At 39.2% G+C, this 25,278-nt stretch overlaps 1 protein-coding gene across 3 annotated transcripts in view; it reads right to left on the bottom strand.

The window, feature by feature from the left end:
• The window catches only part of ACMSD (aminocarboxymuconate semialdehyde decarboxylase), a 325,314-nt gene that overhangs the window by 173,615 nt on the left and 126,421 nt on the right, over nt 1-25,278 (bottom strand). For 2 of the 3 annotated variants that reach the window (XM_053698228.1, XM_053698227.1), the window contains exon 3: nt 15,458-15,554. The exons of the other annotated variant lie outside the window; for it this stretch is intronic. In XM_053698228.1, coding sequence (XP_053554203.1) covers nt 15,458-15,554 — 97 coding nt within the window. The remainder of the gene's footprint in view (nt 1-15,457; nt 15,555-25,278) is intronic. 3 annotated transcript variants of the gene reach the window in all.

Raw genomic sequence — 25,278 nt, 5'->3', positions numbered from 1 at the left:
ATAGTTAATAACTATTTAGTAACTATTCTACCTAGTTAAAATAAATACAAACTTGCCTGTAAAATAAAAATAAGCCCTAAGCTAGATACAATGTAGCTATTAGTTATATTGTAGCTAGCTTAGGGTTTATTTATAGGTAAGTATTTAGTTTTAAATAGGAATAATTTAATTACTGATAGTAATTTTATTTAGATTTATTTTAATTATATTTAAGTTAGGGGAGGTTAGGGTTAGACTTAGGTTTAGGGGTTAATACATTTAATAAAGTGGTGGCGACGTTGGGGACGGCAGATTAGGGGATAATAAGTGTTATGCAGGTGGCGGCGGTGTAGAAGGCGGCAGATTATGGGTGTTTAGACTCGGGGTACATGTTAGGTTGTTAGGTGTAAACATAACTTTATTCTCCCATAAGAATCAATGGGATATCGGGCAGCAGCGAACATAAGCTTTCGCTGCTTTCAGACTCCCTTTGATTCCTATGGCATCCGCCGCCTCCAGGGCGGCGGATTGAAAACCAGGTACGCTGGGCCGGAATAGTGGCGAGCGTACCTGTTAGGACTTTGATAACTAGCAAAAGTAGTCAGATAGTGCCGAACTTGCATTCGGAACATCTGTAGTGACATAAGCATCGATCTGTGTCGGACTGAGACCGGCGGATCATATGTTACGTCACAGATTTCTACTTTGATAACTAAGGGGAATCAGGCTCGCCAAAAATACGCTGCGGAATTCCAGCGTATTTGCTATTGATTGCTTGATAAATAGATGCCTTAAAGTGAGATGAAATGTAGAATCTGATTAATGAGTCAACATTTTGATGTCATCTGGGGGCAATGCCCAAAGCAGATCATGGGAGACGCAGGAGCAGAAGCAGCAATTTCTTTTTAAAAAGACAGGGTAGCACGCTGAACCCAGGTCCAGTAAGTTACTGAGAGCAGATCTAGCACTGTTGTAAAGTACCATTTGTCAGGGTTTTTCCCTGTTGTGTTTGCCATGTGCTGCTGGCATCCATTTTACTCACCTCCCTTCCTGACTTGGTGCATTGTGGGGGATGCTGCTCACTTCCTGCACTTCCTTTATGGCCAGACTGTTGTGCATCATCCATGTGAGACAGGATGCAGTCTCAGAATTGTGATGTCATCATTTATTATTTAAAGGGCCTCTGTTCAGTATGCTTTGCCTTTGCGTTGTCTGAGACCTGTTTGTGAGAGTTCCTGTGTATTACCTGGCTGCCTGACGTCCTTCCTGGTTCCTGATCCCTGGCTTGTTCCTGACTCTGCTGTTCTCCTTGTTCCTGATTCCGGCTCGTCTGACTTTTCACTTTGGCTCCTGACTCGGCTCGTCTGACTACCAGCTCTGGTTTTGACTCCTGGCTTGTTATTTGACTTGTGGACATTTTATAATTTTTGCTATTAATAAAGGTGTGATTATTTTTGCACTTCTCATCTCAGTCTAGATGGGTTAGATGGGCGCTATTTTTGTCTCGGTTTAATTATGTGGTCTCCTACCTGCCTGGTAGTAAGAATGTTAGGGCTGATGCCCTCTCTCGAAAATTTTCGCCTCTGTCCAAGGAGGAGTCTGTACCTACTCCTGTTATACCTCCTGACCATATTTTGGCTACCATACGTACTAATTTGAGTTATCCCTTGGGGGAGGAGATCCTGGCTGCACAAACCAATGCACCTCCTGAGAAACCTAGTGGTAAGTGTTTTGTTCCTGAGAATCTTCAAACTAAACTTTTGCACACTTATCACTTTCCTAAAGCCGCAGGTCACCCAGGCAAGAACCAAATGATTTGATCTGTCACTCGACAATTCTGGTGGCCAGGTCTTCGTTCTGATGTTGCTGCGTATGTTGCCTCCTGCTCAGTTTGTGCACAGAATAAGACTCCTCAACGTCTTCCTGTGGGTCTTCTTCAACCTATTGCTAATGGTGAGCATCCTTGGACACATCTTTCCATGGACTTCATTGTCGAGCTCCCTGTTTCCAATGGCAATACTGTTATCCTTATGGTGGTTCTAAAATGTCACATTGCATTCCCTTGATTAAGCTGCCTACCACTCAGGAGCTTGCTTCAATTTTTGCCCGGGAGGTCTTCCGTTTACATGGGTTACCCAAGGAGATAGTATCGGACCAGGGTAGCCAGTTTGTCTCCAGATTTTGGCGTTCCTTTTGTGCTCAAATGGGGATCCAGCTTTCCTTCTCCTCGGCAAGTCACCCTCAATCCAATGGGGCTGCGGAACGGTCTAATCAAGCTCTGGAACAGTTCCTCCGTTGCTATGTCTCAGATCACCACAATAATTGGTCTGAACTGTTACCTTGGGCAGAGTTTTCTCGTAATAGTGCTATTAATGCTTCCTCCAAGATATCCCCGTTCATGGCGAATTATGGGTTTCAACCATCCTTGTTGCCCGATTCATTCATGTCTCAGGGTATTCCGGCTTTGGAGGAGCATCTCCGGCAACTCCGTTACACGTGGGTGCAGATTCAGGATTGCCTTCATCGTTCTATGCAGCGCCAAAAGTTCCAGGCTGATCGTAGACGTCTGCCCGCACCTTCCTACCAGGTTGGTGAGAGAGTTTGGCTGTCCTCCCGCAACTTGAACCTTCGTGTGCCTTCCAATAAATTGGCTCCCCGTTATGTTGGTCCTTTTCGAATACTCCGACGGGTTAATCCTGTGGCCTACGCTCTTGACCTTCCTCCTGCTATGCGCATTTCCAATGTTTTTCATGTCTCCCTCTTGAAACCATTGGTTTGTAATCAGTTTACCACTGTGTTGCCTCGTCCCCGTCCTATCTTTGTTGACAACCATGAGGAGTATGAGGTCAGCAGCATTATTGACTCTCGTATGTCCAGGGGCCGTGTACAGTATTTGTTTCACTGGAGAGGCTACAGTCCGGAGGAGCGTTCTTGGGTTCCATCCTCTGATGTTCATGCTCCCGCCCTCCTCCATGCCTTCCATGCCTGTTTCCCCAATAAGCCTTTTGTCCTCCCGTGGGAGAGGGGTCGTTGAGGGGAGGGTACTGTCAGGGTTTTTCCCTGTTGTGTTTGCAATGTGCTGCTGGCAGCCATTTTACTCACCTCTCTTCCTGACTATGGTGCATTGTGGGGGATGCTGCTCAATTCCTGCACTTCCTTTTATGGCCAAACTGCTGTGCATCATCCATGTGAGACAGGATGCAGTCTCAGAATTGTGATGTCATCACTTATTATTTAAAGGGCCTCTGTTCAGTATGCTTTGCCTTTGCGTTGTCTGAGACCGGTTTGTGAGAGTTCCTCTGTATTACCTGGCTGCCTGACGTCCTTCCTGGTTCCTGATCCCTGGTTTGTTCCTGACTCTGCTGTTCTCCTTGTTCCTGATTCCGGCTCGTCTGACTATTCACTTTGGCTCCTGACTCGGCTCGTCTGACTACCAGCTCTGGTTTTGACTCCTGGCTTGTTATTTGACTTGTGGACATTTTATAATTTTTGCTATTAATAAAGGTGTGATTATTTTTGCACTTCTCGTCTCAGTCTGATTCCTGGCACCCTGACACCATTTTTGATTCATGTACAAAGAAATTTCAAATTGTATTTGTGCCCTAAACAGCAAATCGTGCCCAATCAGAAAGAATAGGTTCAAAGTATCACATCTTTGTTGCTATTAGAGAATTACCACTACTCAATAAAAAATGGATGGATGACTACTATTCAATTACATTTATATGGGATGAAAACGTCATATACATAAACTGTCTACTTTCTGATGTCCCTTGTGGTCCCCTCTCTCCTGTCTGCTCCTCTGGCTACTATATTCTATATCTGAAGAAGCCATGTGGAAATCCTTTTTTTTCTGGTAACAAAGCACTCAAACGAGATGGCTGCACCAGAGTGAGCAAACCGCATAAATCTAAGTGAACATAGGGAGAACATGTCCGTAAAGTGCCTATGAAGGAGTAATAATGTAAGCAGATACTCTTAAGGACATTCCGGAATGGCGGATGAGAAGATGAGGACTCTTTAAAAGTTTCCTTACGCGCAATTAGCCAAGTCTTCAAATTCCAACCACAGCTAAAAGGGTTCACTCCCATGGATGATATTAAGCCTGAAGCCTACAGTCCAGCTTATGGAAACGAGAGATCCAACACTTTCCAATTTATAAGGTGAGAGAATAGCAACGTATCAGGCACGCAACCATGGTCTATAAAATCAATAAATACCACTGACGGACATCTTACTAGCTAAGGGGAAAGGAGGTTCCTGAGAGACTATAGATATAAATCTGTTTAAAATCCAAGTAGTAAGACAAGAAGACTCTTCTTGATGGCTAGAGCTGATACATGAGATATGCTGCAGCCCCTTTTTTGAATTTAAAGTGCGTCATAACTTGTAAATAGAGCATGGTGTTGCAAGGGCCTATAGTTTGACTCTCTCACTTCACTAATACACAATTTGTCACAGGAGATATGCTGCAGGGGACATCGTTATACCGTAAACTTACTATGGAAATTTGTTGAAAACTGCTGGTGATTAGGTCAGTAAAAGTAACACCCGCCCTGTCATATTCCCGCAGCTGTATCTACATAAGAACCTGCAAATCTTTCATTTAGTAAGGCACAGGCCTGCATCTTTTCTTGGTGTTGGCCGTTTGCCTGCCCACTCTCATGTTTCTTGGGGCAAAGAGTCCTGACATACTGCTATACCTCTGAGGGAAATAGAGCCTTACATTAAGATCAGACAATATACTGGAGACATATGGGATCTTGGGCTTCCTAGAAACTCATAGACTGCAGAGGATAAGAAAGTTCCTGAGAAGGAGACATTAGCTTATCGACTATACTAAAAGAAGGAATCAGTTGACATGTCACCAAAAAAGGGCTCCAGAGGGGATAACTCTGGAAAGAAAAAGGCAAACGGGTACCTTCCGTTAATAAGTTTTTAAAGAGCCTTGAACTACCACAGACCCTCAACACCCAAGACACAGAGCCTAGATTGAGAACTGAATCCACATCTTCGGACAGATTCTGAGAGTATTGGGCAATCCGTCACAGTACCAAAGGCTTTACTAGACTCACTACCCTCCAGAAAAGACTTCACATCTCTAGTACAGAGCAGGTGAAGCAATGCATACAGGAAGAAATTGCTGATATAAAGAAAGACCTCACAGAGGTAATACAAAGGGTGGAAAAATTGGAAGAGAATACAGCTCAGCAACATATGGCTTTGAATAACTTTTCCAGCAGAATGTCACAACAAGATCTAACAATTTTACAACTAGAAAACAAAGTTGATGATTTAGAAAATAGGAGCCGACTTCACAATATAAGGATAAGGGGTATACCGGAGGAGGTGCCTCCACATGATTTGGAGACATGTCCAGAGTTTATCTGCCTATTTAACAGAAGAATGAGATGATTCCACTTTTGCCCTTGATAGAGCCCATAGGGCTTTGAGATCTAAACCCTCAGATGGTCAGTCCCCTAGGGATGTGATTGTTAAAGTCACCAGCTACCCCATCAAGGAGATGTTGATGAAGAAGGCACGACAAAAGCACCCAATAAAATTCAGAGGCACAAGTTTCCAATTGTTTGAGGATTTATCCTCTAGGTCTCTACAAGAAAGAAGAGATCTGAGGCCGCTTACAACCAAGCTCCATCAACAGAATATCCCTTATAAATGGGGCACCCGTTTAACCTGCAGATCCAATGGAAGGGCAGAAGAGTTTTTTTGCCAATCCCCGGAGGACATTTCTTCAACTTGCAAAGGACTGAGATTAGATCTTCCTGAGCTGGCTGAGAATTCCAAGGTGCCTCCAGATAATCACACCAGCAAGGATACCCCACTCCCTCAGAGTGTGGAGTGGCAAAGAGTGCCTACTCAGAGAAGTGACAAGTTTTCTTCCAGACAAAACACTTGTGATGCTGCAGGACAAGAGATCACTTAAAACATGCATAAGTATAAAATCATCTTATCTTTGTAGTCTCTGAGAGTCATTGTCTCAATCGATCACACTCTGAGATACAACACTTAGTAGTAACATGCTGTACTGATGCTAATTGGTTTAGTGCAGGGTTTTATGATCCCACTTAATTTCAGGCCTTAAGGCTTAAAGAACGCTGATTTAACACTATTTTGAGGCTACTTGAGTGCAGGTGAACTTTTGGCTGTGATATCAGTGGACTTCGTAATATAGACTATGAGAGGGATAATACTCTAGACTTCCCCACTATGACTGGAAAGTGTATGATTGTGTGTTTGTGAATAGACATCTACTAAGCAAATGTTTAAATATTAGGATGTTTAAATATTAGGACCTATCTCTCTGCTCAATGCAGATATTAAACTATATGCAAACATTTTGGCCACTAGGATGAATGTTTTACTACCTACCCTGCTTGATGAAGATCAAGTAGGTTTCGTACGGGATACAGAGGCCAGGGATAATGAGGCAAAGGTTGTCACTCTCTTGGACCACATCAAATTCACTAAAACTCCAGCTGTCTTTCTCTCAACAGACGCGGAGAAGGCATTCAACAGATTAGATTGGACTTTCCTACATTCTACATTAATCAAATTTGGCTTTCCTTCTAAATTTATTTCTCAAATTTTGGCTCTATATTCTAACCCATCAGCGCAAGTTAGGGTTAATGGTCTTCTGTCGGATGCCTTCGAGATTCGCAATGGGACGAGACAGGGCTGCCCACTATCCCCATTATTGTTTGGTCTGTCCCTGGAGCCTTTGGGAGCTAAGCTACGTAATAACCCTAATAAAAAACAGGATAGAGATTCAAAATAAGTCCTATAAATTGGCTATGTTCGCGGACGACGTCTTAATGACTTTGTCCTCTCCGATGGAATCTTTGATATGGGTCCAAGAGGAACTTTTAAATTACAAAGGAGTATCAAATGTTTTAATCAACCCATCCAAATCAGAGGTATACCCCATAAACATCTCGACAGAAACTATGAGTGAACTTAAGACCACTAGCCCATTCAAAATTAACCATATATCACTGAAATATCTGGGTATTCATCTAACCTTGGATGAGGAGAAGCTACGTAAGCTTACTTTTGGGAAACTCATAACTGAGTTTCAATTATTAACTTCCTGGTGGTTGCCAAAACAAAATATATCGTGGTTGGGTAGAATTGCAGCTGCAAAAATGACGTTATTGTCAAAGGCGTTATATCTTATTCAGGAATATTAAATTCCTACATTTGGCAAGGAAAACCAACTAGACTATCCCAAAATACCCTTTATACCCCCGGGAAAAGGGAGGTTTGGGGGTTCCCAATTTACAACGGTATAAGTCTGCTATATCCCTAGGTAGAGTTGTAGACTGGTGCAGACAGAGTAAACATTCTTATAAAAAAATTGTTCAACTTGAGGTGCAATTATTAAATGTAACACATATGGGTAGATTATGTTGGGCTCCATCAATCCCTACAACACTACTAAATACTGGCAGGCCGTATACGATTTTCAGTGAGACCTGGTCAACCTGGATAACTTATAGAAATAAATTCACTAAAATATCCACACCACATTCTCCACTGACAACATTACTGTATAATAGAGAGCTAGAGGAGTGAAGATACTCAGAGAAGTAAACGATCTTTGCGATCTGGTTCCAATTTACAATTTAATACAGGAGGGTAAAATGCTGAGTAGACAATTATTACAAGACCAAGGCCACGATTATTTCCCTACATGGTTTGCCTTCCACCAGACCCGACACTATATACTTACACACAAAAATAAGAAAGATTTTTTACGCCCACCAACTGCTTTTGAGATATTGTGCTTGGGCAATACGCCTACAATAAAGGTCATAATGTCATCAGTATATAAGTATCTTATGGATTTATATCTCCCACCTAGACCTGCTTATGTACAGAAATGGGAGAGAGAGATAAATATACAGATAACCTCTAAACAGTAGAAACGGTGGTCCTCCTATATGGCAAAATCCTTGCACTCATCCTCCTATATGGAAACCAATTTGAAAGTCCTAATGAGGTGGTATTTGACCCCTAATAGATTAAAATATATGTTTAAGAATGCGAGTAATTAGTGCTGGAGAGGTTGTGGTCAGGAGGGCACCATGTTTCATATCTGGTGGGAATGTACTCATTTATGTCCATTTTGGAGGGATATATATATACAGAAATTGGAAAGGTCACGGGCCTAACTCCGGAGTTCTCTCCGACTCTATCTTTAATGATCTCTCTAATATCACATGTAAACTACAACGAAGTATAACCCAGATTATGATTAACGCTGCTAGAAAATTGATTCCAAAATTCTGGAAATCTCCACAAATTCCAACATGAGAAAGCTGGAGGAAGCAGGTGGAATATACAATTAAAATGGGGAGGTACTTTTATTTCTCTACAGGGAGATTAAATGTATATTATGATATTGTTTTCCTTTGGGAACAGTACAAATTCTCTAAAGCACAGTGAAAGCTGGAAGGGGTTTGAGCTTCATATCTTGTCGCATAGACCGTACCAGGTCTTTCCACATTAACACACTATACAACTATTGATAAATGCTATGGGTTACACCTCCATTTGTGCTATAGCATGATAGGCTGAATAGGACATAGACTAAAGCATATCCCTGGGCGATACTGAAACTCATACCAAAGTGTATTCTAATTATGGGCTAAGATTATTTGTAGTTTGTAATGTTTTGCTTTTATTTTTTGTTAAAAGTTGTTTTTTATTTATGTCTAATTTGACTATATCCTTTTTAGTTATTGCTAATATTATCCAAGAGGTCACAGCGTGCTGGACAGCTGAATAGCACAAACCTCCCTCTGCTTAAAGTATCATAAAGGCTAAAATATATGTTTTTTGACAGAAGCCACTATTATTCTAAGGACTTACAAAAGGACGATGTATTGAACAGTGGTTTTGCAAGATTCTTGTATAACATATGACATGATGTTGTTATTTTCTTTGTATACCAAATAAAGAAATAAAATAATAATAATAAAAAAAAATAATCGTTAGACAGGAAGCTTAAAAATTGCATGACCTTTTTGGATGTTCTAGAATTTATAGCCTATGGTATAGGTGTTATAAAAATGTCACTTTGTTGAGAAAGCAACTGGATATTAGATGTGTTTTTCAATTATCTGTTTCTTTTTTTGTTTTGCTATTGTAACTTTCATGTTTATTTAATAAAAATAAAAAATATATATAATTTTTGCTCCATCTAAAAACAGTGAAGTTCAAATTGTATCAGTGATTTTTTTTTTTAACAGATATTCATGTACTAAAAATACTGTGAGTCCCTTCACTGGCTCCCCATTCACAGCAGAATTAAATTCAAAATTCTCACCCTGACCTACAAAGCCCTCACCAATGCTGCCCCACCCTACCTGTCCTCCCTCATCAACAAATATACTCCAGCCCGCCCCCTAAGATCCAACAATGACCTGCTCCTTGCCTCCTCTACCATCACCTCCTCCAATGCTAGACCACAAAAAAGTACCCCACTATGCTTTAAACCGCCAATACCCCCATCACAAACTACCCTGCTACACTATTAACCCCCTAACTGCCAATACCCCATCGCAAAATAGATCCCCTCCCATATTAACCCCCTCAACCCACATTGCAAAATACCCCTTAACCTCCTAACAGCTAACCCACCCAACACCCCTAACCTAACACTCCCTAAGTTACAAAAAAAAAAAAATATTATTACAAAAAATAAAAAACTACCAGTACAGAATTATTATTTTTTAAGTCTCCTTAAAAAAGCCCACCCCTAAGAAACCCTAAACTAACACTAAACCCTACTCTAAAAATTCCCCTGAAAAGGGCATTTGGCAGGCAGTGCCCTAGTTTAAGAGATTAGCTCTTTTGCAGAACAAAATTCTCTATACTAAAACCAAAGTAAAAATAACTATCTTTAAAAGACCCATCCTAAAAAAGATTCCCTGAAAAGGGCATCAATGATTTAGATCTTTTTGCCCAAAATAATTAAAAAATTCTTGATCCTAGATAAAGATGCCATGAGAAGGGCATCAGGGATTAAGCTGTTTTGGCCCCCCAAAAAGAACAACCCCTATTCTAAAAAAGATGCCATGAAAAGAACAACAGCGATTAAGATCTTTTGCAATCCCTATACTAAGCCCCCCTAAAAAAATCCCTAACACTAAACACCAAAAGTTAGTACTCACCAACTTGAATCTGGTTCTGTAGGTGGGAAGCTCTGGCAGCGCTTCTCTTCTGTATACAAGGCATTGATCTTCTGGAGCTGTCCTCTTCTTTCTTTCCATCCAATCCTTTATCCCCTTCCATCTGATGCTTCTTCATGCGGTCACCACCCCACAATGAAGCTTGAATGTGAGGTTCCCCCTTATATAGGGGTGCCCTTGCATTTATGGAAGAGGATGAAGGGTAGGGTGTAAGAAAAGAAGAGAACAGCCCCAGAGGATGAAGAAACGCCTTGGATAAAGAAAGAAGAGTGCTCCCGGAGCTGCCCATCTAAGGAGCCGGATTCAAGTTGGTGTGTACTAAGCTCCATCCACTGTCGTCCAGAGGGGAGGACAAAAGGGTGAAAGTTGTTCCCCTTTAGAATTTTGCTCTTTGCAAAGCACATGAGCTGCACATCATCTTAATCAGCTCTGCCTTTTTCCTCATGTTGTCACACATATGTTTTATTTAGGTCATTTCATTTTCCTTATTTTGTGATTATTATTATTATCCCCCCCCCCCCCCAACGATGCCCATGGATGGTACAGATGTTCCGGTTACAGATGCTTTAACAATAAACATGTTTAGAACCTACTGTATGCATGGGAATATATAAAGCCAACAAAACTAAATGCTCCCTTACACAATATGTCCCTTAAGTAATAGTTTCCATCTAAAGGGGAGGAGAGTCCATGGCTTCATTCATTACTTGTGGGAATTAAGAACTTGGCCACCAGGAGGAAACAAAGACACCCCAGCCAAAGGCTTAAATACCTCCCCCACTTCCCTCATCCCCCAGTCATTCTTTGACTTTCGTCTCAGGAGGAGTGCCAGAGTTTTGGAGTAGTATCTTATGGAGGGTAGTACTCTTCGCAGTGGGACTGGAGTTTTAAGTAGTCCTGTCAGCCTCTCAGTGAGAGCCTGGGCGAAAGTTAGAGTCCGGAGATGCAGGGAGAGTCTTTCTGTGAAACCATCCCGACTCATTTAGCTCCATAAGCAATCAGGGTTGACGAGTTTTGCTGCCTGCTTTCTTCACTCAAGTCCATGTCAGGAGCGAGGCTACTAACCTGTCACACTTGAAGGGCCATGATCCTGTTCTACGGCGTAGATTCTGGTAAGATCGTTTAATTTTTTATTTATGATGATAAAATAGAAGACAGGGTCACAGTGTGGCGCCTTTTTCTCTTTACAGAATCAAGGGTTAATATTCCTGGAAGGGGGATTATTGAACAGGGGGAGTTATACATGATATTGTTTATTGTGTCATTGCTGCGTTATGTGCAAGATGAGACTCTGGCAATGTGTGGAACTTTCAGGACTTGCGGAAACTTTGCTCGGCCATTTTTTGGCCTATTTTTCCCTGGTGCAGGTGCGGTCCTGCAAGGCATTCTATGTGACTGTGTGGGGCTACCGTTCCTTCTTGTTGATCTGTGGCACAGGAGATGTAGCGGTTTCTGTAGTCCGGGTCCTAGGAGGTTGTGAGTGCCCCGGCCATTGGTGGTATAAAGGTGCCTTTTTTAATAAATAAAGTTAGTCTAACCAAACGCGCAAGCGATGGAGGACTCTAACGAGTTGGAGGGCTCTCCTTCCTTAATAAAGTCTCATTCCTGTGTTTATTGTGAGGAGTTTCTGGTAGATCAGCCTGCTCAACTATGTTCCACATGCCTTGATAAAGTTACAACATCTAAATGTAAACGGATGTTTAGTTCCCTGCGGTCCCTAAATTCATCTCCGATTGCACATGCAGAGCCCCAGGGTCCAACCATTACTCCTTTGGGAGAGATTCGCTGGCCATCATATTTTGCGGACCAACTGTAATTGGCGGTTTCGAAAAGGGTTCATCATAGACCCAGGGTTTGTCCTCACCGATAGAAGATCCAGAGGTTATATACGATGATGAGGCCTACTCCGATTCTTCGGAGGAGGCCTCTTCTGGGTCGGAGTCCGTGTCATCTAAACCTCCGGCGGCGGAGGAGCCTGGTTATAGGTTTAGGATGGAAATTTTGTGCTTTCTGCTACGGCAGATGCTTGCTACTCTGGAGGTTCCGGAACCTAAGATACCGGAGGAACCTGTGATTCCTAAGCTTGACAAGGTATATGAGGACAGGGTAGTACCTCAGTCTTTCCCGGTTCGGAATGAATGGGAGCGATTAGGTTCTTCCTTTTCCTTAAAGGGAAAGATTTCGGCATTATCAGTTTTGTTGCATAGGAGACCCGCTGAGCTCCCTGACATTCAATCTTTTGTTCAGGCTCTGTCTAGGATCAGGCCTGTCTTTAGACAGTTGGCTCCTCCTTGGAGCTTAAACTTATTCCTTAAGGTTTTGCAGAGGGTTCCGTTTAAACCTATGCATTCCATAGACATTAAGATTCTGTCCTGGAAGGTTCTCTTCCTGTTGGCTATTGCATCTGCAAGCAGAGTATCTGAACTAGCTGCCTTGCAATGTGATCCTCCTTATCTAGTGTTTCATGCGGATAAGGTTGTACTTCACACTGGGGTGGGAGTTCTCCCCAAGGTGATGTCCAACCGTAACAACAATCAGGAAATAGTTGTTCCTTCTTTGTGTCCTGAACCCTTCTTCTTCAAAGGAGAGGTTACTTCATAACATGGATGTGGTTCGTGCCTTGAAGTTCTATCTTCAGGCTACAAAGGATTTCAGACAGTCTACATATCTTTTTGTGGTGTATTCTGGGAAGCTTGAAAAAAAAAACCTATTTTCCTATAGGGAAGGTGGGAAGGGAGGGTATATAACTTAATCCTTCTGATGTATTCCTAAGTACAACAGGAGGTAGTGCCTAAGGCCTAAATAATGTTATTTATAATAAAGTGTGAGAAAAAAGAAACATTATATTGGCACACTTGCAGGTTATATCACCAGGGAGAGTAGGTGGTGAAGGGCGGTATGTATATAGTAAATTCAACCATATATTCATAAAACATAACATTTATTAATTATAGAAGTATAAAAGCTGTGGACCATGCCACCATTAAAAAACAAAGTGTAAGTGTAATGTGTGTGTTTGTGTTTATAAAAGCACAAAAATCAAATATTGAGCACTGCTAATCCTCCAAAGTAGGCAGAAAGTGCCTAGCGGTCAATTGTTTGATATTGATAGAACGTGGGTGGAAAAGATACAGTTTGTATATACAAACACAAATTATTAATATGAGTGGATTGTCAATGTGATAACTAGGTGAATAGTTTCCCAATACCAGTACTCTCCATTAGGAAGGTGTCAGAACAATCCTGTACCAAATGTAACATATTATATTATATGGAAAATAACACAATCACCTTATTATCGCATAGTTGTCTATATGACAGTCACATTTACTATATTCTGTTTGATAGAAGATAAGTTAGTACCGTAACAGCACTGTGTAAAAAGGAGGCTGGAGGGAACAGAAAGTTCCTCTACGTTACCCCAGCATGTTATCCAATTGTTACTCTATTTCTGGTATATAAAACCAGTCACTAGTTAAATTGTTACCAATAGCTTGTATATTGTAATTATGCTGATATTATCCACCAGCGGCTAGCGTTTATAATTTACAATGTCCTACTACTTAATACTATCGGCAATCTAGGAGCGCACCCCCGTAGGGGAAGTTACTAGCTTTGAACAATTAATTTAATATAAGAGTAGTAGTGGAACTCAGATCAAATACTAAATAACTATCGCCATTAAAGGCCAACGTTAACCGCTATAGTTCTATAAAGTATCTATATCGCCTGACGCGCGTTTCACATCTGCTTTGTCAAAAAGCAGTGCTGTTACGGTACTAACTTATCTAGTTTAATTAATAGTGTGGAATAGTCCTTATACAAATTCTATCAAACAGAATATAGTAAATGTGACTGTCATATAGACAACTATAATAAGGTGATTGTGTTATTTTCCCTACGAATATAATATGTTACATTTGGTGCAGGATTGTTCTGACACCTTCCTAATGGAGAGTACTGGTATTGGGAAACTATTCACCTAGTTATCACATTGACAATCCACTCATATTAATAATTTGTGTTTGTATATACAAACTGTATCTTTTCCACCAACGTTCTATCAATATCAAACAATTGACTGCTAGGCACTTTCTGCCTACTTTGGAGGATTAGCAGTGCTCAATATTTGATTTTTGTGCTTTTATAAACACAAACACACACATTACACTTACACTTTCTTTTTTAATGGTGGCATGGTCCGCAGCTTTTATACTTCCATAATTAATAAATGTTATGTTTTATGAATATATGGTTGAATTTACTATATACATACCGCCCTTCACCACCTACTCTCCCTGGTGATATAACCCGCAAGTGTGCCAATATAATGCTTCTTTTTTCTCACACTTTATTATAAATTGTATTCTGGGAAGCGCAAGGGGCAAAGGGCCTCTGCTACTTCTTTGTCTTGGTTGAGGAGCTTGATTCGCTTGGCTTATGAGACAGCGGGACATAAGCCTCCTCAGAGGATATATGTTCCCACAAGTAATGAATGAAGCCTTGGACTCTCCTCCCCTTTAGATGGAAACTATTACTTAAGGGACATATTGTGTAAGGGAGCATTTAGTTTTGTTTGTTTGCTTTAGATGGAAAACATAATTTATGCTTACCTGATAATTTAATTTCCATCGAGGGGAGGCGAGTCCACGGCTCCTGTCTGTATCTCCGTTGGGTGGCCCTAAATTTATTCATCTTCTGGCACCTTTTTTTATCCTGATATTTCTCCTACTGTTCCTGGTTCCCTTGGCAGAATGACTGGGGGATGAGGGAAGTGGGGGAGGTATTTAAGCCTTTGGCTGGGGTGTCTTTACCTCATCCTGGTGGCCAGGTTCTTAATTCCCACAAGTAATGAATGAAGCCGTGGACTCTCCTCCCCTCGATGGAAATGAAATGATCAGGTAAGCATAATTTATGTTTTTTCTTTATCATCATTCACTTACATTTCCCTATTTTACTGTCATCTCTATATTTTGATGAGCAAATAGTTGAGAGAAAAAAAAAAAAAAAAAGACCTGATGAATGTAAGTAGGGAAGTCAAATGATTTTTCAAATGCATTTCAAAAGTAGTAATTCACATTTCCATCTTAATTTTTTTATTATTCATGAAAAATTAGTATGTTCATTTGTACTCTGTCCATATAGCACCAAATAAGAGAACATCACACACGGGTGGTTCAGCGGTCTCTCTGATAGAGGAAACAGCTTGTATTGCAAGGCATTCTGATACACAAATAAACAGCAGATTTTAGCTGCATTTGTACCTGACTTATCCATTTCTTTCAGCCTCACTTCAGGATCCCAGCAGTTGGATTCCACAACACGGAACATCTTGCCATCCTTAATCATATTTGCCTGATCCTGAAAAAATTAAAAGCAAAACAAGGGAGCCACAAGCTGAGTTTTCTTATTCAGTTTCATAAAAATGCCACTCAAATATATTACATGTTCACTGTAACACAACAACAAGAGCTTTGCAATCATTTTCTACACCTACTAATAAACTCTCTGTAATTACTTGCTGCAAGATTGAATTTGCAATGAAGAGACAACCAAAGTGTGAAGTCTCTGCTGAAAGTTTAATAAAAAGTAAATGCTACAGGGAATGCTGTATTTGTGCACATCAAAGAGTTTAGAGAGTAGAAAATTGTCTAGATATCCTTGAGCAACAGCTTATTGGATACTTAGATTATGAAATCAGTCATCTAATCATACAGCTATGCTTTTAAAGGGACGTTCCAGTCCAAATTAAAATGTGCATAGATGAATTACATCTTGGAATAGAAACATATTTCCAATATAAATGTTTTGGCAAAAATGCTTCTAGTAAAAGTTATCAGTTGTAGTGCATGTGAAGAATAGCTAGTTATTCTCAGTGCACCAGCATTTTAAAGACTGCAGCTGCTCAGAGAGCAAGTGGGGCTTGTATTATGTCAGCGATGATGCTAATTAAGCCATTGCTAGTCAATATAAGCATCTTAGGCTCTCTGAGCAAGTGCTGTGTTTAAAATGCTGGTGTACAGAGTATACTTAAATACACTCTAATATATGTTTATTGCCAAAATGCTTCTATTCTAAACCAAAATGTGTCAGTGTACATTCCTGTTTTGGCTAAATACTCCTTTAAACAGTGCTTAAAGGTACATTAAAGCAATGGGTCACCAATCCAACATTTTCCCTATCTTGAACGGTACCAGACAGGGATGCCCACTCTCACTACTATTATTTGCCCTTTGCATAGAACCCCTAGCCTTTAGGATTAGAAATTCCCCAGATATTACAGGAATAGGGATACGAGACGAAGAATATAAAATAGCCCTATTTGCAGATGATATCTTGCTCTCCCTGACTAAACCCCTCATCTCAATACCTAACCTATATTCAATACTTACACACTTCTCTGCCACATCAGGATAAAAAGTAAACATAGACAAGTGTGAAGCAATGACTACTTGACCTATCTAGGCATAAAACTTACGAAGCACTCCTCAGAACTATTCAAAACCAATTATACTCCATTATTCAAAGCTATTAAGCACGACTTATTAAAATGGGGAAAATGTCATTTTTCTTGGTATGGGCTTATTTCAGTAACTCTACCCAAGATCCTCTATTTATTCCGTACTCTCCCAATTAGGATCCCACTTCAAGATATAGAAGAGACTCAAACTTTAATAAACAAATTCTTAAGAAACAATAAAAAAGCCAGAATAGCTCACAATATACTAAATATAGACAGTTGGGGGGCTTGGGTGTACCTAATTTGAAGGATTATTATCAGGCTGCTAGACTAGCCCAGATCTTACTGGTAAATTGTTGTGAGGAGGAGATCAGATGGGTTGAATTAGAGACCGATATAAATGGATTTCCCTCACCTAATTTAACAAGCCTACCACGAGGGCCCCCTACTAAATTTGAACAAATTTGTACTACAAAAACAGACCTAAAAAAGCAATATCTCAGCTATACTTAATTATACAAAAAGCAAATAAGTCTAACTTTACATTATATACTAAATGGGAACCTGATTTAGACACAGAGATAGATGAGGAGTGGAATAAACTGCTATATAATGCCTACAAGGGCCTCTTGAGTGGAGATATGATTGAAAATGGTTACAAAGCAATATCTAGATGGTATCGAATCCCAATTATCACTTCCCATTCTATAGTTAATGGATCAAACCTTTGTTACAGAGGGTGTGGAGCTATAGGCACATATGAACACGTGCTGGGATTGCCCACTCTCAAAAGAAGTATGGGAAGACCTATCTAATTTTCTCAGCACCATCCTAGATGAACAAATACTTTTGTCGGTTCAACAAGCATTACTGCATGAACGCATTATATGTTATAATAAATATATAAACCATTTCATTAGGATAGTTTGCACTGCTACCAGGATTTGTATCACATATCATTGGAAGGAAGGACCCACTGGGAAGAAATCATAGAGATCAAATCCTTTTACCACATGTATGAACAGGCAGCTTTTATGCAGGATACTCACACAAATTTTCAAAAAACTTGGTTCAACTGGATAATGTATGAAACACAAAGTTAAACAATCACTTACATAAATTTACATCAGGAGAAGAGATATAAAAAACAATAAATTGGGGAAATGTCATTAATGTTTATGAATCTGGTGACCCGATGGGAGAGTCTTGACGGAGAAGGAACCATAAAATGGAGAGGACAGAGAGAGATTGGCATCTATCTCATTTAATTTATTCACTTATTTCTTTACTTATTTTATTTTTATTTATTTATTTTATTTTTTCTTCTATTCTTACTTTCTTTACTATTTTGATAACTTACTTTTCTTCACTACTATAGAGGAACATTTTGTATATTGTCAAATCAGAAAGGTTTACTTATTGAGACACTCATACTTTATTTTTTTATTTTGTTCAGCTTAAGACAGGTTACAGCATATGATAAAACCAGTTTAGATAAGAAGAACAAGTATATATTTTAATATACGAATATGAGTATTATGTACAAACTCTAGAAAAGGTAACAATATGTATTAAAATATATATATATATATATATATATATATATATATATACTGTATATACTGTATATATATATATATATATATATAGAGAGAGAGAGAGAGAGAGAGAGAGAGAGAATGTATAATAAGTTGACCTAACATTACTGTTATGTACTGCAAAATGTTACCTTTTGCACTTTTCTTTCTTTTCAAAACCTAATAAAAATGATTTCACCTTAAAGGTACATTAAGCAACTTGTAATACATTTGTGTATGTATGAGGAAGAGATAGATTTTATATGTGACATAACTGGTTGTGCTTATTTAACTCCCAGCAATAATTAGCAATTCAGTACCTAACATAAATAACATTAACGGGTCTGCTTTATTTGCAGACTCAGCCCATTGTTATGGTTATGTTTAGGGTGATGGTTTTGATGAGAAAATATAGCTACAGGAATCAACACAAAGGACAATTTTGCAATACCTTTAATACTCTGCAGTAGGTATAACAAGTAGTTTCAAACATATTAAGGGGAAACTAATTTTCTAGTACAATGTCCCTTTGAAGCCAGTTAGGGAAATATATGTAACAGAGATAGGGGCCTATTTATTATGGTGCGAGCGGACATGATCCGATATAGCGGATCATGTCCACTGCACATCGATAAATGCAGACAGCATATGCTCTCTGCATTTATCATTGCACCAGCAGTTCTTGTGAACTGCTGGTGTAATACTGCCCCCTGCAGATTCACGGCCAATCTAGCAGGGGGTGTCAATCAACACGATCGTATTCGATCGGGTTGATTTCTGTCCCCCGCCTCATAGCAGGTGGACAGGTTATGGAGCAGCAGTCTTTAGACCGCTGTTTCATAACTTACGTTTCCGGCATGCCTTCAAACACGGGACATCAAGTTACGTACAGGGATTGATAAATATGCCCCTAAGCCTTGAGAAGTCAGCAGTGTAATGAGAATTACAAAAAGCTCTTTTTTAGAGCTAAATAACTTTAAAATGGGGCAACATAAATAATGAAAGAATAAAGCAAAGTCACTACAAATTTTAATTTGCAGTTTCTTCACCAGATAAAACCCACAGGTGCAAGATTTTTTTTGGGGGGGAAATTAACAGGAGAGACCAACCTTATCATTAAATAAGGACATCCAATTATAAAATAGTACATTTATCTTATTTTTGGTATATATTTTATTGTGGCAGGATAGTGAAACCTTGTGCTAAAGGTTATTTCTTGGTTATAAAATATATGTTACGTTTCTGTTTATTATTCCTTATTACAGTTATCCACATTACAATTGACCAATCACAGTCATATGTCAAATGCGGTCTTAACATTTATATAGTAGATTTCTCCATAAAAATGAAATACACACAATACACTAGGTCCACCATCTGAACAGGAGGAGGTCCACCATCTGAACAAGAAAGGATCCACCATCTGAGCAGGAGGTCCATCATCTGAACAAGAAGGGTTCCGCCATCTGAACAAGATGGGATCCACCATCTGAACAAAAGGGGATCCACAATCTGAACAAGAAGGGATCCACCATCTGAACAGGAGGAGGTCCACCATCTGAACAAGAAGGGACCCACATTCTGAACAGGAGGCGGTCCACCGTCTGTACGAGATGGGTTCCGTCATCTGAATAAGAAGGGATCCACCATCTGAACCAGATGGAATCTGCCATCTGAACAAGGAGGGATCCACCATCTGAACAAAAAGGGATCCACCATCTGAACAGGAGGAGATCCACCATCTGAACAAGATGGGATCTGCCATCTGAACAAGAGGGGATCCGCTATCTGAACAAGATGGGATCCACCATCTGAACAAGAGGTGATCCACCATCTGAATCAGGGGAGATCAACCAACTTAACGACTGCTATGCCAACAAGTAGAGCCAGACATGACACCCAGTGAGAAATCACTATTTTCAGTGACCAGCAGGAAGAAGGGAGGGTATAATAGACCAGTGCTATTATAATCAAGAAAACCCTTAATGACCAGTGACATACAGTGTACGTTGTGGTCGTTAAGGGGTTAAAATTATTTTCCTCTACAGCACAATGTCTCTTTCTAGGGCCCAGAAATAGATGTAGCGCTTTCTCATCAGAATTTTACATTTTACCTGACATAGCTAAATTGTATAAAGATTATCCAATTATCCAGTTTTTATATTGTTAATTATAACAATTGCCTTATACTGCAGTAATTATTCCTAGTACATTTGTAAATGCATCAAACATAGTGTAACATATACCTTTCCACTAAACAAAGGGTTACATTCTCTTTCCACATTTTTGTCTCCAACCTTCTTTACACATTTGTGCTTTTATATTTTTGTTTGGTATTTTCTTAATCAAATAATTGCAAATGCTTTCTCTGTACAGTATTTTGCATTGCATTATTATTTTATCAGCACTGATATATTACTACATTTATTTTGCCATTGCTGAGTTCATATTCATATTGTTTTCTTTGTTATTAGTTCACTATTGTTAATAAACTGTACTTTCACTTATAATTCATGACTGGCATTATCTTACTCTAATTATACTTTGGGTGACACACGCTGTAACACTTTCATTAAGTGTTGTTTTATCCAGAGTGCTATAATATAAGTGTTTTCTCTTACTGTACCGTTACACATTATGGGCCAGATTATGAATGAAGCACAAATGTTTGCACGCTAGCGATAAGGGTTTTATCGCAGGTGTTTGTGCTCGTTGGGCTTACAGCTGGTATTACAAGTTGAAATTAAGCCATTTATGCTAGAATGATTACCACAACTTTAGGACTCTGGTTAACTGTTTCATGAAACAAAAATGTTGTACAAAACTCATCAAAAATACATTACAAAGTACAGTTACACTTATAATAACACAATTTTATAAAAAAAATATTTTAAAAATATACACAAAAGTTACAAGGGCTCAAAGATATGAGGTCTCAGGTTTTTATGTCGGGTTAGCGCAGATGAAAATATGCAATCAGGTTTGTGCTAGAGTGGGGTGCTCCATTGACTTCTATGGGGGAATATGTGAACTTGCACGCAATAATCTAAGTTCGGCTTTTTGCATTGTCAGGTTAGCGCGTGAGTGAAAACAGTTTACTTTCAACTGGCAATATGAGCACAACCTGACACGCACAAAACACTTACCTCTAATGCAGTTAACACTCAAGTGGGAGCGCTAATTAGTGATCCACTTGTAATCTATCTAGCCCTATCTGTTTTGTGGGAGCCATTATCTTTACATGCATGCAGGTTTCCACCCAGATGCACTGCAAATACAGAAAGAACAAATGGTTTATCATTTATGTAACATGTCAACTATGCACAAAATATATGTCTGTTATTTTTTTTTTAAAGCTTACTTTTAAAGAACATAGAAAAGCTTGAGGCAAAGCTATTTGCTTCCTCCTTAGCTCAAACAGTATAAATGTAACAGGATAAAATGGAAAGTCATTGGTAAGCCTATAGGCCTAAGAATAATAATAAGCAAATCAATATGCACATTCCTTCCCGCACATAGAATCTCTGCAGTTTTCTAAATGTCACGATACCTACATTATTTTTACTCCGTGAGATGTAACCGTACAGCTGTGCAGGGGCAGATTTGGGCCTATTCAAACTAGGCCTTTGATCACAGCAGCAGAATATTTTTGGGGCAGCAAATTTCTTTCATGTAATTGGCAAGAGTCCATGAGCTAGTGACGTATGGGATATACAATCCTACCAGGAGGGACAAAGTTTCCCAAACCTCAAAATGCCTATAAATACACCCCTCACCACACCCACAATTCAGTTTTTACAAACTTTGTCTCCTATGGAGGTGGTGAAGTAAGTTTGTGCTAAGATTTCTACGTTGATATGCGCTTCTCAGCACTTTGAAGCCCGATTCCTCTCAGAGTACAGTGAATGTCAGAGAGATGTGAAGGGAGTATCACCTATTGAATGCAATGGTTTTCCTCAAGGGGATCTATTTCATAGGTTCTCTGTTATCGGTTGTAGAGATTCATCTCCTACCTCCCTTTTCAGATCGACGATATACTCTCATATTCCATTACCTCTACTGATAACCGTTTCAGTACTGGTTTGGCTATCTGCTATATGTGGATGGGTATCTTTTGGTAAGTATGTTTTCATTTACTTAAGACACTCTCAAGTATGGTTTGGCACTTTATGTATTTATATAAAGTTCTAAATATATGTATTATACTTATATTTGCCATGATTCAGGTTTCAGTATATTTCCTTTTGCAGACTGTCAGTTTCATATCTGGGAAATGCATTTTTTAGGAAAATTTATTTCTTACCTGGGGTATAGTCTTTTTGCAATTGACTGTCATTTTAACTTCACGGCCAGAATTAGGCTCACAAGGGCACAAAATACCAAACAATATTGCATCATTTTTGGCGCGAGATTTTTTTGGCACTAAGTTACGTTCGATGACGCAAATTCATCATTTCCGGCGTCTTTGTCGACCCGGGGTCTTTTCACAAGGTTACGTCAATGACGTGAGTGTGTCATTTCCGGATGTTGTTAGTGCCCAAAATTTTCTCTATTTGTTTGTGCGTCATTCTTGGCGCCAAATATTTTCATAATTTAAACCCCATTCCTATATGCCTCTTGCCTTTTTTCTCTATCAGAGGGCTATGCTGTTCCATTTTTTTCCCGTTCCTGAAACTGCCATATAAGGAAATTGATAATTTTGCTTTATATGTTGTTTTTTCTCTTACATTTGCAAGATGTCTCAATTTGATCCTGTCTCAGAAAACACTGTTGGAATCCTGCTGACTGATAACAGTTCTACCAAAGCTAAGTACATTTGTTGTAATCTTATGGAGATTATATCTCCAGCTGTGGTTTGTAATAAGTTGTCCATCAGTAATAGTACATTGCTTGTTGCTGTTCTTTTAACATCTAATGTACAAGATATACCTGTGAATTTATAAGAATTTATTGCTGATTCTATTCAGAAGGCTTTGTCTGCCATCCCGCCTTCTAATAAATGTAAAGGTCTTTTTAAACTTCTCATAAAGTTGATGAAATTTCAAATGACCGACAACATACTTAATTATCCTCCTCTGATGAGGATCTATCTGATTCAGAAGATCCTTCCTCAGATATTGACACTGACAAATCTACTTATTTATTTAAAATGGAGTGCATTTGTTCTTTGTTGAAGAAGTGTTGATTATATTGGATATTGAGGAGACTAGTCCTCTTGATATTAAAGCTAGTAAACTTTTAAATTCTGTTTATAAACCTCCTGTGGTTATTTCAGAGGTTTTTTTCAGTTCCTGATGCTATTTCTGATATGATTTCTAAGGAATGGAATAGGCCTGGTACTTCTTTTATTCCTTCTTTAAGGTTTAAAAAATGGTATCCTTTGCCAGCAGTTAGATTGGAGTTTTGGGAAAAGATCCCCAAAGTTGATGGGGCTATCTCTACTCTTGCTAAACGTACTACTATTCCTATGGAAGATAGTATTTCTTTTAAATATCCTTTAGATAGGAAACTTGAATCTTATCTAAGGAAAGCTTATTTATTTTCAGGTCTACTTCTTAGGCCTGCAATTTCTTTGGTTGATGTTGCAGCTGCTTCAACTTTTTGGTAAACTTTAGCGCAACAAGTATCGAATGATGATTTGTCTAGCATTGTTAACTTGATTCAATATGCTAATAATTTCATTTGTGATGCCATTTTTTTATATCATCAAAATTGATGTTAAATCTCTGTCTTTAGCTATTTTAGTTAGAAGAGCTTTGTGGCTTAATGGAATGCTGATATGACTTCTAAGTTCAGATTGCTATTTCTTTCCTTCCAAGGTAATAAATTATTTGGTTCACAGTTGGATTCAATAATTTCAACTGTCACTGCGGGGAAGGGAGTTTTTTTGCCTCAAGATAAGATCTAAGGGTAAATCTAAAGCTTCTAACCGTTTTCGTTCTTAAATAAATAACAAAAACCTAATTCTTCCCCAAGGAATCTGTTTCAAATTGGAAGTCATCTTCAAAATGGAATAAATCCAAGCCATTTAAGAGATCAAAGCCAGCCCCTAGATCTGCATGAAGGTGCGGCTCTTATTCCAGCTTAGCTGGTATGGGGCAAATTAAGATTTTTCTAGGATTCAGAGTAAGACCGCCTGTGAGAAGAGTTTTCTCTCACGCATTCCAGCAAACCTAGAAAAGGCTCAGGCTTTCCTGAAGTGTGTTTCAGACCTGGAGTTATCTGGGGTAATCATGCCAGTTCCGTATCAGGAACACAGTCTGGGGTTTTATTCAGACCAGTTTTGGATCTAAAAAATTTAAATCGATATGTAAGAGTACCAACTTTCAAAATGGTGACTATAAGGTCTATTCTGCTTTTTGTTCAGCAAGGGCATTATATGCCCACAATAAACTTACAGGATGCATATCTTTATATTCTGATTCATCCAGATTGCTTTCAATTTCTGAGATTCTCCTTTTTAGACAAGCATTACCAATTTGTTGCTCTTCCTTTTTGGCCTAGCGACAGCTCTAGGAATCTTTTCAAAGGTTCTTGGTGTCCTACTCTCTGTTATCAGAGAGCGGGGTGTTGTGGTGTTTCCTTATTTCGACGATATCTTGGTACTTGCTCAGTCTTTACGTTCTGCAGAATCTCACACGAATCAACTACTGTTGTTTCTTTTAAGACATGGTTGGAGGATCAATTTACCAAAAAGTTCCTTGATTCCTCAGACAAGGGTCACCTTTTTAGGTTTCCAGATAGATTCAGTGTCCATGACTCTGTCTCTAACAGACAAGAGACAATTTAAATTGGCTTCAGCTTGTCGGAATCTTCAGTCTCTATTATTTCCTTCAGTAGCTATGTTCATGGATGTTTTGGGTCTCATGACTGCAGCATCGGACATGATTCCCTTTGCTCATTTTCATATGAGACCTCTCTAGCTTTGTATGCTGAATCAATGGTGCAGGGTTTATACAAGGATATCACAATTAATATCCTTAAAGGGCCACTGTAAGTAAATATTTTCTATGCCTGTTACTAACTAACTACCCCAAATACGCTTTTT

The sequence above is a fragment of the Bombina bombina genome, chromosome 1 (genome assembly GCF_027579735.1).
Source record: "Bombina bombina isolate aBomBom1 chromosome 1, aBomBom1.pri, whole genome shotgun sequence".
Classification (NCBI taxonomy): domain Eukaryota; kingdom Metazoa; phylum Chordata; class Amphibia; order Anura; family Bombinatoridae; genus Bombina; species Bombina bombina.
Note: the sequence above shows the minus strand (reverse complement) of the source record. Positions and strands in the feature narration are given on the sequence as shown.